A 14034-nucleotide genomic window follows, 5' to 3' on the forward strand; every position below is an offset into this window, starting at 1 on the left:
CTCATTCTAACATATGCAAGTCTAACATATGCAAGTCTTCTATGCCAAAGCCACCCAAGCGATGTTTTGGTGAATAAGCATGTCTTCAAGTTTGTATCTTCGGAGGTGAAATCCACTAGATATAGGTTGTTGTATCTAAAGCTCTTGAATATAATTTGATCATCATCTTTCTTTGACACAACGACTTCCTTCTCGGTGAATAAGCATTGAAAGCCAAGATCACACAATTGACCAACGGAAAGCAAGTTGAAGCTCAATGAAGCAACATATAGCACATTTAAAATTGAGTGATAATTTGATATTGCAACTTTGCCCAACCCTTGTACTTTGTCCTTTGAATTATTACCAAATGTAATCCTTTCTTTACCATCCACTTCTTTATCTAGTGAGGTGAACATACAAGGATCACCGGTCATATGTTGAGTGCAACCACTATTAATAACCTAATGATTTCCACCGGTCTTGTAGTTCACCTACACACATAAGAGATCAAGCTTGTTGTTTAGGGACCCAAACTTGATGAGGGCCCTTGACTTTCTCAACTAGTGACTTAGCGACCCAAATTTGCTTAGGCCTATTCTTGTTTGGTGGACCTAAGAACATGACTTTCATATTTTCACTAGAATCCTTTATAAGCATGTAGTGAGCATTGAAAGCAAAGGGTCTAGCATGCTTAGGCAAGGGTTGTGGTGGTGGAGTTTCACACTCATGAGCAAAGTGATCTTCTTGTCCACACTCAAAGCATCTCTTTGACTTAGGCTTTGACTTATGTTGTTGGTGTTGAGCTTGAGCCTTCTTCTCTTGATTTGCCAAGTATCCAATACCACTTCTATCTATCTTCATAACGGTGTTCATTAGTAGCTCACTTTAAAGATATTGGTCTCTTGTGAACTTGCTCAAACCAGTCTTGAGATGTTCCTTCTCCATCTTGAGTTTCTTGTTCTCTTCTCTAAGTTCATCATGAGTTGATTGCTTCTCAAGATCCTTCTCCAACTTGAGCCTCTTGTTTTCTTCTCTAAACATCTCATTCTCAAGTGCCATATCATGACCATTGTCAAGGTTCTCTATCACAATTGTGTTGGTGGTTGATAGCTTTTCAAGATCCTTCTTGAGCTTTTCATTCTCATTCTTGAGCTTGACATAGTCATCAAGGTTGTTGGACTCAACCACTTTCTTGCCTTTGCTACTAGAACCTTGCTCAATGCTCTCAACAATTAAGTCATCACATGATGTGGCTATATCAATCTTAACAACATTATTAGTAGCATCATGCGGCACATTGGATAAAACTCGTAAGAGAGAATAAGGTTGTCATGATTAATCTTGAGATTGGTGTACTCTTCTTTTAGCAAATTGTAACTAGTGGTGAGCTCATTGTGTATCTCCTCAAGTTTATCATGTTTTTCTCTAAGCAACTTTTTAGAGGTTTTGAGCTCCTTGAGTTTAGATGATATAATTTTATTTTCTTCTCTAAGCTCATCACTACCTTTTTGGCTATGTCATACTTTGCTAAGAGTGAATCATTCTCAAGTTCTAGCTTCTCATTTTTAGATCTTGTCTTTCTTATGATTTTAGTGTATTGATTTAGCAATTTGATAAGATCATTATAAGAAAGTGATTCAAATTCTTCATTACTATCACTACCATTCTCATCATCACTAGCATTGTTATCACCACTACTATTATCATCTCTTTGTACCTTTTGTTCACCTTTGGTCATAAGGCATAGGTGTGTAGAGGATGACGGCGGTAGTGACGGTGGAGATAGTGAAGAGCCAATCACATGAGCGGCCACTTTCTCCTTCTCATTATCACTTTTATCATCGGATGAGCCACTTGATGATTCAATGTCCATGATCCAATCAACAACAATATAAGCCTTGCCATTCTTCTTCTTCTTCTTATGGTACTCTTTCTTCTTTCCATCCTTCTTCTTGTATGGCTTGTTTTTCTTCTTGTCTTCATCATCATCACTTGAGTCATCTTTCTTGCCCTTGTACTTCTTCTTGAACTTATCTTTCTTGGGTTTGGGCGTTGATGAGCTATATGACCAAGATCTCCACAATTGTAGCAATCTATTTCAGAGATGGGCTTCCTTCTACTACTAGTGAAGAATTTCTTTTTTCTTGCCATCAAACTTGACACCATTCTTGTTTAGATTTTTGAGCATCTTGGTGGTTCTTCTCACCATGAGACCAAGACTTGCATTATCAACTTCATCATCACTTGAACTATCATGAGCAATCTTTTCTTTACTTCTCTTCTCTTGGCTAGCCTTGAATGCCAAATCTTTTTTCTTTGAGGATGAAGAGCCCTCTTGAGGAGTGATGTGCATGTATATCTCATGTGCATTGATCTTTCCCAATATGTGAGTTGGCGTAGCGGTGGAAATGTCACCTTGATGAAGCACTGTCATAATATCCCCATACTTGTCAATGGGGAGGATACTCAAGATCTTTCTCACAATATCGGATAGTTGCATTTATGTGAGTCCAAGCCCATTGACCTCCTCTACAAGAATATTCAAGCGAGAATAGATTTCATTAGCACTTTCACCAGGAAACATTTTAAATGAATTAAGCTTCTTCATCACAAGGTGATAGCGTTCCTCATGCTCACTCTTGGTTCCCTCATGGAGTGCATAAATGTCCAACCATAATGCATGGGCGTCTTTGTGGTTCCGCACACGGTTAAAGATGCCCTTGAAATGGCCTCTAAAAAGGGTGTTTCTAGCATTTGCATTCTACCACTTGTAGTTTGCTTCATCACCAATAAGGTTGGCGAGGTCCTTAGGTTTTGGGAAGCCTTGGGTGGCGGCTCTATACACTTCAACATCTATGCCCACTAGGTACGTCTCCATGTGAATTTTTCAATAAGGAAAATCATCTTCCTCAAAGATGGGAGGGGGCCTATCCCCGCGAGACATCTTGCTCTAGGCGGTTAAGCCTAAGTTAGGAGCACGAGGCTCTAATACCAATTGAAAGGATTAAGATACCCAAGAGGATGGGTGAATTAGGTTAATTCTAAATTTCTTGCATTAATTAAGCCCTACACTTAGCCCATTTCACCCCCTTGTGCCTAGAAGTGTTTCTATTGTTCTACCGTACAAAAGTTTTGCACCCTAGGTTCCAATCCTACTCTAGCATAGCAATTCTAAGAATATAAAGACATGAATTGAATTGCTCAAATGTAAATGCTCAAAATAAAGAGAGGGAGAGGAACACGGCGATGTTTTTCTGAGGTGTAGCTCCACTCTCCACTAGTCCTTGTTGGAGCACCCGCGTAAGGGTGTAGCTCCACCTTGATCTGCGCAAGGATCAAGTGCTCTCTATAGACTGATTCTTCGACACTTCGTCGCGGTGAATCGCCCACAACCGCTCACAAGACGACTTGGGTCATCCACAAGCTCCGTCGGATGATCACCAAGCTTTCAATCACCACCGAGCCGTCTAGGTGATGGCGATCACCAAGAGTAACAAGTGCAAACTCTCACTTGACCAAGACAAGCCTAATGAGAAAGATGGATGTACATTTGCTACTCTCTATGCACTAATGAGGTCCTTAATCTTGGATTCTCAAATCTCAATCACCTCACTAGGCTCTTGCTCTCCCTTGCACTCTAAATTGTTTCCTCAGCTGAATAAATGGGCAAGAGAGCTGAACTGGACGAGGAGATGTATTTATACACCTCTATTCAAAACATGACCGTTGTTGTCCAACTCAATAATTTTCGGGATGACCAGACGCACCGGTCGATGTGACTGGGCGCGTCTAGTCAGTACTCCACTAGCCAGCGCCGAAATATGACCGTTACTATGATCGGACTCCAAGATGAGTCTGATCCTTATCCACCTGATGCGTCAGGTCAACAAAAATCATCTCTGGACACTCTGATGTCGACCGGACTCGGCAGCTTGCGCGTCCGGTCACATTTTCTCGCTGTGTCAGGTCCTTAGTCAACAGCGAGTCCACGCTGCTACAGCTGGTCAAAACCTATGCATCTAATCCTTTGCCTGCACCAACGTCCGGTCGCTTCTTGGCTTCTGTTGCGCTTGCTGATCACTGACCGGACGCAACACCTGTGCGTCCAGTCCATCGTCCGGTCAACATTCAACAGTTCATTCACTTTCAATTCGAAATACTTCCTGAATGAAGTTGACTCCAACTGAACTTTGGGCTGTCCCTAAGCTATATAGTGCTAAGTTTGACAAGTGTGCACCACACCTAAACCATTAGACTCACTTAGGTCAAGCTATTAGTTCATACCCCCCTTAATAGTACGGCCAAAGGAAAAAAAAGTCATAAACTACTCTAAGTGTCACTCTAACGCCAAACGACACTAAGAACTAGTCCGTCCTTAACTTTGTCGTCCATCCTTTGAAAATCGAAACGATTTCCATCGATAGGGGCATAAAAACCATAATTGCCCAATCAATCATCATTATCGTGACCTAACTCAAATTGCCCCTGCAAAACACACGTTAGTCACAGTAATCTCGTGTCGTCATTAATCACCGAAAACCAACTAGGGGCCTAGATGCTTTTAATGCAACATCCAGATAAAACACTTGCAATATATGTGTGTAATATATACAACATCCAGATAAACACATTTGCAACAGACGTCTAAAAAAATAGATGAAACATTGAGAACAGACACTCGCAACATACGTGTAAAATCATTGCAACATATGCAACATGTCGATCTACTTTTGCAACATCCGCATAAAACACTTGAAACATACCTACGAAACATCTAAAACACTTGAAACATGCGCTTGCAACATGGACGAGCCTGTGGCCGGGCGATTGCGATTCTAGCCGTCGGGGTCAGAGCCGGCGCCGCGCGAGCACCACCACCACCACCACCATTGCGGGATCGGCGCGCGGGAGCAGCGAAGCGGAGTGGGCGCGCGGTGCCCGGACGGGAAGGCTGCGGCTAGAGAAGGCCGCCGCGTTGGAGAAGGCCAGCGGCAAGCGGGCGGCGTGATGGATCCACCCACGGCGGTCGCATACATGCGGCAGCGGAGAAAGGAAATATCGTTGTGTTTTTTATTTTTTTGATTGGAGAAACCACGTCGTAACGAAGGTGGAGCGAAGGAGGCCCTATTCGGTCCGATTGCTGGGCAGGCCCGGAAACGGCCATCCGGACGGAACACGTCTGGAAAGACGCCCAGTATTTTCGAAAAAAAAATTAAACACTTGTTTAGGACGGAGGGGTAGACTACACCAACGACACCACGATCCACAGGCACGCACGCGCTCATGTAGGCGCGTGCTTCGGTCGCTTTCATTCCAGGCCCCGGAGGCGGAGGCGGCCGGAACGCCACACGGTCTCTCCCCTCCCGCCCCGCTGGCATGGAGCTGGGCATGTATCTAGCCGACGCGGCGGCCGACCTGAGGTACGTCGCGAGCTGTACTGTACTGCACTGTAGCTGTATCGTCGTACGACGATTATCGGCGGCACTGCTTGGCCAGGACGACGGCACAAATGACGCTACCGATCCTTTCAGCTCGGTCGCCGGCGAGAATTTGACTCTGGTGCATCTGGTGCGGCACGCCGCACGCGCGCGCGTGCGACTCGATCCCTTGACCTACACGCTGCATGGTCGCTTTTGCCATCGTTAATTCTGTTGGAAAAAAAAGGTCATGGCTTTTGTATTTGTCACAAAAGGTTTTGACTTTGGTTGCGGCCGAGACGAAAATGTTGTCTTCCTGCCACAGAAAGACCACGGCACAGTTTGGATCGACGGCGACTTTGCCTGTTTGTCTTCCATGCCGACTAGCGTTTGCATTGATTTTTGACCATCTATCGACCTGTAGCTGGAAAGGCCATCAATCAATTTGATTTGAGTTATGCTGTGGTAAAAAAGATACTCAGTTTTTATCCTTGTCTCGTCGCCTCATTTTTGTACATACACGTGTAGCTAGGCTGCTTGTCAGCCCTCCAAGCTCACTAACCGATAGTTAATTTGACTGCAGATTAGTATGTTCAGTTCCTTTCATTCTTTACAGTCCCATTTTCTGATTAGTACTACTGATGCACGCGCTGCGCGAGGACTTTATTTGTGGCACCAGCAGCCGCTAGCAGCCGCTGACGCAAGTTGTACGTGCCTCCTTTTTGGTTGTTGCAGCTAGCTACCAGTACCAGATCTCTTTGTATAGCCGTGCCAATCTCCTGCTGACATCGGAGTGTGACACGTACATTGCAATGGTCTACAGTTAGCTAGGTGCCTGCTTAAATTTATCAGCACGTATAGTGCCTCTACCATGGAGCGAGAGCACACCTAACCGATCTTTCGTATCTCATAAAATACAAAGGCGATGAGATTGCATATGACCCCAATGCAAAAGGAGCTCGATCGATCGGGATTTGATGCCGTGCACAGTTGGATGCAGGCTTGGCTCCATCATTTGGAACTAGCCTCACCTACCAGACGCCATGTTTGATTTGATTCCCGTTCTGAGGCAGGGAGATGTGTGTTAGTAGATCTCTATATCTTCAGGGATAGCTTAGCCGAAGAATTTATGTCTGATCCCAGGCAAATCCACGTCCTCATGATCCTAAAACGCACGCACAAATATCCGCCGAAAAAGCTGCCCTCGATCTCCTCCCTCGAATAAAAAACGATCGGATCTCCTATGACCACGTTTAAGATTACCTCAACGTACGCAATTAAGGCACTCAGATGATTATGCAATTGACCTAAGACGTACGTACCTTGTTTTTTGGTCTACTCATTCAGCTGGTAATTATGCAATTGACATTTTCAGTCTGCTCTAATCAAAGACTAGAGCACGCAGTTTTAAACAATAACAACAACATGAATTTAAACAAAAAGAATAACAAGTGGATTGTCCAACCAGTATTTTAATTATTTTCTGAAATTATAGCGGTGTGGTAGTATGCTGTATGCACAACATGAATTAAACAAAAAAAAATAACAAGTGGATTATCCAACCGGTACTTTATTTATTGAACCTATAGCGGTGGTAAGTATGTTCACGTCGGTTCCCTCTTTTCTTTTTTAATAACTAGCAATTATCGCCGAACATTGCAATAGGAAAAAACTGTCTAACATCTATAGAGCATCTCCAAGAGACTTTCTTAACGTCACTATCTAAATTATCATTTGTTTTTGAAAGATCCGGTTAGACCGGTGTCATAATGTAACACCTCCAGTGTGCCAGGGGTTGTACCCTTGAACAGCAAACAGCTGTAGGGGTTACAAATGATAACTATTTTATTCACAGAGAACCACCCCCCCCCCCCCCCCCCCCCCCCCAAAAAAAAAAAACACAGACTACGTTAAGGCCGTAGAGTTTTCGTAAAGTCACCGCATTTCCTTTATTTCCATATGCACAACATGTCTGTATTGCTAATAAGGTGTGTGTCATCTTGGTGCCTGTTGTTGTTAGGCTCAAGAAACAGTCCTCTATGTCAGACATACATCTACCCAATTCGCTAGTTGTAGGTTGCAGCAGCCGCTAAATTACCATTTGGAGAGTCATTTAAATACAAAACCCATTTCTATATCTTTCCACACTCCAAAGTCTCTAACAACTTTTCTATAGCTTGTAAGAGTCATCCTCGCTCTCTGTATTTGGCTAGCGAGAAATTCGGAATAGAGGATGACTACATTTAAAGATATACTAAAATAAGCTGTTGGAGAGTATTTTTTTACCAAAATATCTATTCCTATTAATTATGAAGGATATAAAGAGCCTCTTGGAGCCGCTCTAAGTCCAATAAATATATATATTAAAACTTTTTTTATAAGAATTACACATTATTGTTATGCTATACTCATACTTTTCAATTGTAAGTTATTTTAGCTTTGTACTAAGTTAAGCTTATGTAGTTTTGACCAAGTTTATAGAATAATGTATAAACATCTATAACTCCAAACAAGGTTCATTAGATACCTATGAAATATATTTTTGTTAGTGCATCTATTTTATATTATATATGTTAACATTTTTTCCTATAAACTTGGTGAAAATTCGATAAATTTGATTTAGGATAAAACCAAAATGACCTGCAGTATAAAAACTTAGGAAGTACTCTCTCCATCCCATTGAAAGTGTCGTTTTTTACTTTTAGATTTCTTGTTTGACCATTCGTCTTATTCAAAATTTTGTATAAATATTATTTATTTTGTTATGACTTATTTTTATCATTAGAGATACTTTAATAATGATTTATTTATTTTATTATTTGCATAAAAAAATTGAATAAAACGAATGGGCAAAAAAGAAGTCTAGAAGTAAAAAAACGATACTTTCAATGGGACGGAGGTAGTACTCATAGAATTAAGCTGTTGGAGACTTGGTATGGTCCCAAATTTAATTTATTTGTATATATTGAAAAGTGGTCTAAAAATTATAGAATTAAGGTCATAACTTAAACTCGGTATGGTCCCATACTCTTTATTTAGCCCGTTCCTATGAATCCCAGCGGCTTAAATTAAAAGAAAACAAAAAACAACTTCGCAACACAACAATATACGTGTCTCACACACATCTTAGATTCGAAAACCAAGGCCTAATATGCCGTGAATTTTCCATGAACGGCCTACCATGGTGGCCAACTCAGACACTAGCCATTCGATCCTGAATGACTGAATGTACGTCTCTCCGCAAGCTACAAACACAACAGTTGGAATCCACCGGATTTATTATGGAGACATTAAATTAATCTAAAACATTTAGATGATCATAAATCTAATAGCATTGATAGAGTCCTAGGTGGGCCACCGAGACACGCAGGCGTAGCTTGAACCCACCACCTAACATTGGACACTAGTAGAGAACAGACCTTTCATCCGAGGTCAAAATGGACTCTAGTTCCGGCATTATTTGCGCCCGGGACTAGAGAGACCTTTAGTCCTGGTTGGTGTCTCCAACCGGGACTAAAAGTCCTCCAACCTTTAGTCCCGGTTGGTAACACCAACCGGGACTAAAGGTAGACCCTTTAGTCTCGATTGGTAACACCAACCCGGACTAAAGGACCCTTTAGTCCCGATTGGTAACACCAACCGGGACTAAAGGTCCCCCGATGAGTTAGTTCAAAAGGGAAGCGTCACATTCATTGTTAGATGTGTTGTGTAGGTGGGGTGGTAAGCTTCGGGAGTAAAGCCCATCTCTGTATTAGTGGGATGGAAGGGTGTATGGAAAAATCACTCTTAATACTATATGTGGAGACTATATATATACTACTTCCATAAAAAAAAATGACGCTACAGGATATGTGCTGGTCAAATTTATTCAACTTTGACTAGCTTTATGAAAAATATTAGCAACATTTGTATCCTAAAAAATTATTATGAAAATTTATTCAGTGATTCATCTAATGATACTAATTATGTATTATAAAATACTAATATTCTTTTATATATAATTGGACAAAGTTAAAAATGTTTGATTTCTCGGAAGTGAAAATGACATTGTTTATGGGACGTTTATGGGACGGAGGGAGGTTTCTACCTGTCGCTAAATAGCGTAGCCGACTTTTTAATTCTATACTGGTTTCAAATATTCCCTACATTTCTCTTTACAAGACATTTTTTTGTTAGGCAAAGCTTCACAATTACTCTTTTAACATGTTATTTTTGTCATACGGATCCTTCAATCCATTTTTTTACTTAGCAAAATGCACTTGCGTCTCTTCTATCAATATTTGACCTAGACCCATGGCTTGTGTCCATACGAGTTAGAACCGCGCATGTTTCTAGATGTAGCGACGGTATAGAGTCCAATTCCGGTACTTATTGGAACGAATGATGCGACCACTGTATAAATCTCGGAACCACCGTTCAGGTGAACATACAACAAGGCCTGCGTTCCGTTGCAAGTTGCAACACACACTAGGACGTTTGCTGGCCATGACTAAACGAAATAATAAACCTTGTAATTTCAAATACGAGTAGTATAGTATAAGGGTAGCCATTCCTTGATATAGCAGCACTGTAGGGATTTGGAGCCGGTCAAAATCTGCCCTTTTGGTGCTTTCCATAGCCGTGATGTTGACGTTGCATTTGGCGCTGCCGCTAAAGCCTTATCATCACTCGCTGCGTGCTGAATGCGAAGCAAGCAACGATGCGATTAAAAATGCCTCCCGCCGCTGCCGAAAACCGTCTAAGGGCCTCCGTGGTTTCTCCTCGCTTTCTGCAAAGCTGATTGGCAAAACCACAGCAGAGTTCGTTCCCACGCTCGCGCGCGTCCACGGATTTCCAGCGGCAGCGCCGCAGCGGCAATATCTGTATATGACCAGTTTGCTGCGCTTCCGACGCTTACGCACGCAGCATGTTGGGTAGCGTAGAAGAAGCAGACTTTTGGGGGCACCCCATGCCATGCCTCTTCTTTGCAAAACTCAGTCAGTTCGTCACAAAAAAGGACTGAAGCCGTCATTGAGCAACACCTACTATATTTTTAAAAATTGCACCTAATAACAAGCCGCAACAGAGAAAACCACACGCATTATAGTTTTGTAGATCTTAATCTAAACCCGTACTTGCCAATAATATGATTCCAGTTTATAATTAAAGAAGGAGGAGCTGGACGTTCCAGACGGCACACAGAAACAGCTAAAGCGAAGATTATACATTGGGCGGGCGTCGAATTACGCTGAGGCTTCCAGTGATCCGACGACCCTGATATCATAGTCCCTTCGTGGATCATGAGGTGGATAATCAAATGGCCGGCCAGCCGGTCTCGCGATCGGTGAGCAGATGGGCATTCTTAATGCCCCGCGATGGCTGGCGCTGGCGTCTCCAAAAGGTAGAGCCATTCTTTATGGATGGTTGCTGAGATTTGGGGGCAGGCGGGGGCAGGCAGAGCTAGACAAGTCGTCCATGGTGAGAGGGCTCATCGCCCTTGTTTAGTCGCTGGCCTCCGCCTCTCGAGGTCAAACACGTCGACTAGCTGTTTAATTGTCGTAATCAGACGCCGGCAAGTCCATGATCCGCTCTGTCACCACGCATGCATTACTCTACTATACTCCCCATGGTTCAGGCAGAACGGAGTTGTAAAACTCAACATGGCAACGGAGACAAAAGACAGCGCGAGATGTTTAGTTTTCAGTCGGACGCATGGATCGGACGCCTGGCCTATACTAGCTAGCGAAGAAGAAAAAGGCGATCCTGATCCTGTAAGAAAATTCCCGGACATGCGAGCCTGTTCAGCTCGTCCCTTTGCTGACAATACATGCTGTGAAACGAAACCGGCAAATATTCCCCTGGGGATTTCGATGGCGCCAAACCCACCAGCAACGCCATCGGCGACGGCGTCGGCGCGCGCGCGCAGGGCCATGACCTCCGATCGCGTCGCGGGATTAAACAAACGAAAGCGGCTGGCTGTCTCTACGCGATAAGGCGCCCATCTGTCCGCACGATTGCAGGAAGCACCATGCCTGCATCAGCCGGAGAAAGGCGAAAGGCGACAGCAGGAGCTGCTCTGCTCTTGTTGCCGCGGGAAACAGCTGGACTCCGCCGTGCATATTCCGTATCCGTAGCACAGGATCGGTGCCTCCCTCCTGCTGCTGCCCATTGCTCAAGCTCACACGGCTCAATCATTGACTCTGACTGGGAACGAATTAGCAAAGCTTTGAGTAGGTTGAGCACTCGCGCTTAGGCTAAAGCTCCCTGCTTTATTATATCGTTTGATTTGCAGCTGACAGTCTGGTCGCCTCTGCAGCTCTGAGCCCTCGCTTTCTAACACCTTTTGACATTTTGGTGGTTTCACACGAGTATATATACTTGCCTTGCCTATATATGCCACCCCCTCACACTTGCCGGATCCATCATCATCGCAGCCTTCCTTCCTTCCTTGTCCTCCTCTGCCTTGCCTGCTCATTCATTCCTCGAGCTGCCACTGCACTGCAAATCCATCCATCTCGCAGGCATCGTCAGAGAGTCCTGTTTGCACACTTGCACCACTTGTGCGTGAGCCAAGTGCAGAAGGGCCATGGGTGGCAAGCTGCTGCTGGGCGCGATCCAGAGCCACACGGCGGCGTCGCCTCCGCTGTCAAAGGTGGCCACGTCCGGGCTCCACGGCGAGGACTCCCCCTACTTCGCGGGGTGGAAAGCCTACGACGAGAACCCCTACGACGCCGCCTCCAACCCGGGCGGCGTCATACAGATGGGCCTCGCCGAGAACCAGGTGTCCTTCGACCTCCTGGAGGGGTACCTCAGGGACCACCCGGAGGCGGCGGGGTGGGGCGGTGCCGCCGCCGCTGCCGGCTCCGGCGTTGCCAGCTTCAGGGACAACGCGCTGTTCCAGGACTACCACGGCCTCAAGGCCTTCAGGAAGGTGAGCGCAACGCGCGAAAAACGTGCTCTCCCCTGCTCGTCTTCGATCGGTGTCCTGGTCTCCTGGACCGTGGACAAATGCAACGTACTGACCCTGACGGCGTCATTATTTGCTTGCAGGCGATGGCGAGCTTCATGGAGAAGATTAGGGGCGGCAAGGCGAGGTTTGACCCCGACCGCATCGTGCTCACCGCCGGCGCGACGGCGGCTAACGAGCTGCTCACGTTCATCCTGGCCAACCCCGGAGACGCGCTGCTGATCCCTACTCCTTACTACCCTGGGTAAGCTAAGCACATCAAGCAGCATGCTGCATGCATGCACCGATCAGTGCTATGCTATGCTACTGTTACACTGCTACAGTGCTCTGCACAGACAGACAGTGCATGCTCTCGTTCTGACATGGCGGCTGCCTCTGCTTTGGTTTGCAGATTCGATAGAGACCTGAGGTGGAGGACGGGCGTGAACATTGTGCCGGTGCACTGCGACAGCGCCAACGGGTTCCAGGTCACGGTGGCCGCGCTCCAGGCGGCGTACGAGGAGGCCGAGGCGGCGGGGATGCGCGTCCGCGCCGTCCTGCTCACCAACCCGTCCAACCCGCTCGGCACCACCGTGAAGCGGTCGGTCCTCGAGGATGTGCTCGACTTCGTGGTCCGCCACAACATCCACCTCGTCTCCGACGAGATCTACTCCGGCTCGGTCTTCGCGGCGCCGGACCTGGTCAGCGTGGCGGAGCTCGTCGAGTCCCGCGGCGACGCCGGGGCCGGCATCGCGGAGCGCGTCCACATCGTGTACAGCCTGTCCAAGGACCTGGGCCTCCCGGGGTTCCGCGTCGGTGTGGTGTACTCGTACAACGACGCCGTCGTCACCACGGCGCGCCGCATGTCCAGCTTCACGCTCGTGTCGTCGCAGACGCAGAAGACGCTCGCCGCCATGCTCTCGGACGCCGACTTCGCCGACGCCTACATCCGCACCAACCGCGAGCGCCTCCGGGCGCGCCACGACCACATCGTCGCCGGGCTGGCCTGCGCGGGCGTACCGTGCCTGCGCGGCAATGCCGGGCTCTTCGTGTGGATGGACATGAGGCGGCTGCTCGGCGACGCGACCGTCGCCGGCGAGCTCAGGCTGTGGGACCGGATGCTGCGGGAGGTGAAGCTCAACATCTCGCCGGGCTCGTCGTGCCATTGCTCGGAGCCCGGCTGGTTCAGGGTGTGCTTCGCAAACATGAGCTTGGACACGCTGGACGTTGCACTCGCGAGGATGAGCCGGTTCATGGACAGGTGGAACAAGGAAACGGCAGTGTCGATGCAGCAGCAACAGCATTAGAGATGTCACAAAGTAAAATTTTGAGGGTAAATTACGTTATTGGACAAATTAAATCAGAGAGTAGTTAAACAAGGGGATTCTTTTACAATTTTTCGATTGATGGTAACATCGATTTTGTAACAATAATTATTGCCTCTCAAATGGAGAGACACATGTACGTATGTATAAGAATTCTTACTTGGCTCATGCAAAGCGTCTCCGATACTCATTCAGTATTGTTTTGCTTCGTTTTTTTCTCCTCAATTGTGGTAACCACTGATGATGTGCTCCCAGTTTCTTCAATTGCTATTTCTATATTTTTTTAAAAAAATGTTTTATGGAGGGGTAAATTACTGGTTGACTTCTTTGTGATTGTAAAACATGTTACTGGACGGAGGTTAATTTTATATAAAAAAAAAGAATT

At 45.8% G+C, this 14034-nt stretch overlaps 1 protein-coding gene across 1 annotated transcript; it reads left to right on the forward strand.

The window, feature by feature from the left end:
- The first annotated feature begins 11820 nt into the window (after positions 1-11820).
- On the forward strand, positions 11821-13794 carry LOC136451458 (1-aminocyclopropane-1-carboxylate synthase 5-like). The gene is made up of 3 exons (XM_066452164.1): positions 11821-12309; positions 12429-12589; positions 12737-13794. The coding sequence occupies exons 1-3, from the start codon at positions 11965-11967 to the stop codon at positions 13629-13631; spliced, it is 1401 nt and encodes a 466-aa protein (XP_066308261.1). The 5' UTR covers positions 11821-11964; the 3' UTR covers positions 13632-13794.
- The last annotated feature ends 240 nt before the right edge of the window (positions 13795-14034 follow it).

This window comes from Miscanthus floridulus, chromosome 5 (assembly GCF_019320115.1).
Source record: "Miscanthus floridulus cultivar M001 chromosome 5, ASM1932011v1, whole genome shotgun sequence".
Taxonomy (NCBI): domain Eukaryota; kingdom Viridiplantae; phylum Streptophyta; class Magnoliopsida; order Poales; family Poaceae; genus Miscanthus; species Miscanthus floridulus.

Bases quoted from the DNA above. Each gene is read 5' to 3' on its own strand.
- LOC136451458 (XM_066452164.1), top strand. From the start codon at position 11,965: ATGGGTGGCAAGCTGCTGCTGGGCGCGATCCAGAGCCACACGGCGGCG. The intron at 12,310-12,428 runs GTGAGCGCAACG...ATTTGCTTGCAG, and splicing joins GCCTCAAGGCCTTCAGGAAG to GCGATGGCGAGCTTCATGGA. The intron at 12,590-12,736 runs GTAAGCTAAGCA...TTTGGTTTGCAG, and splicing joins CCTACTCCTTACTACCCTGG to ATTCGATAGAGACCTGAGGT.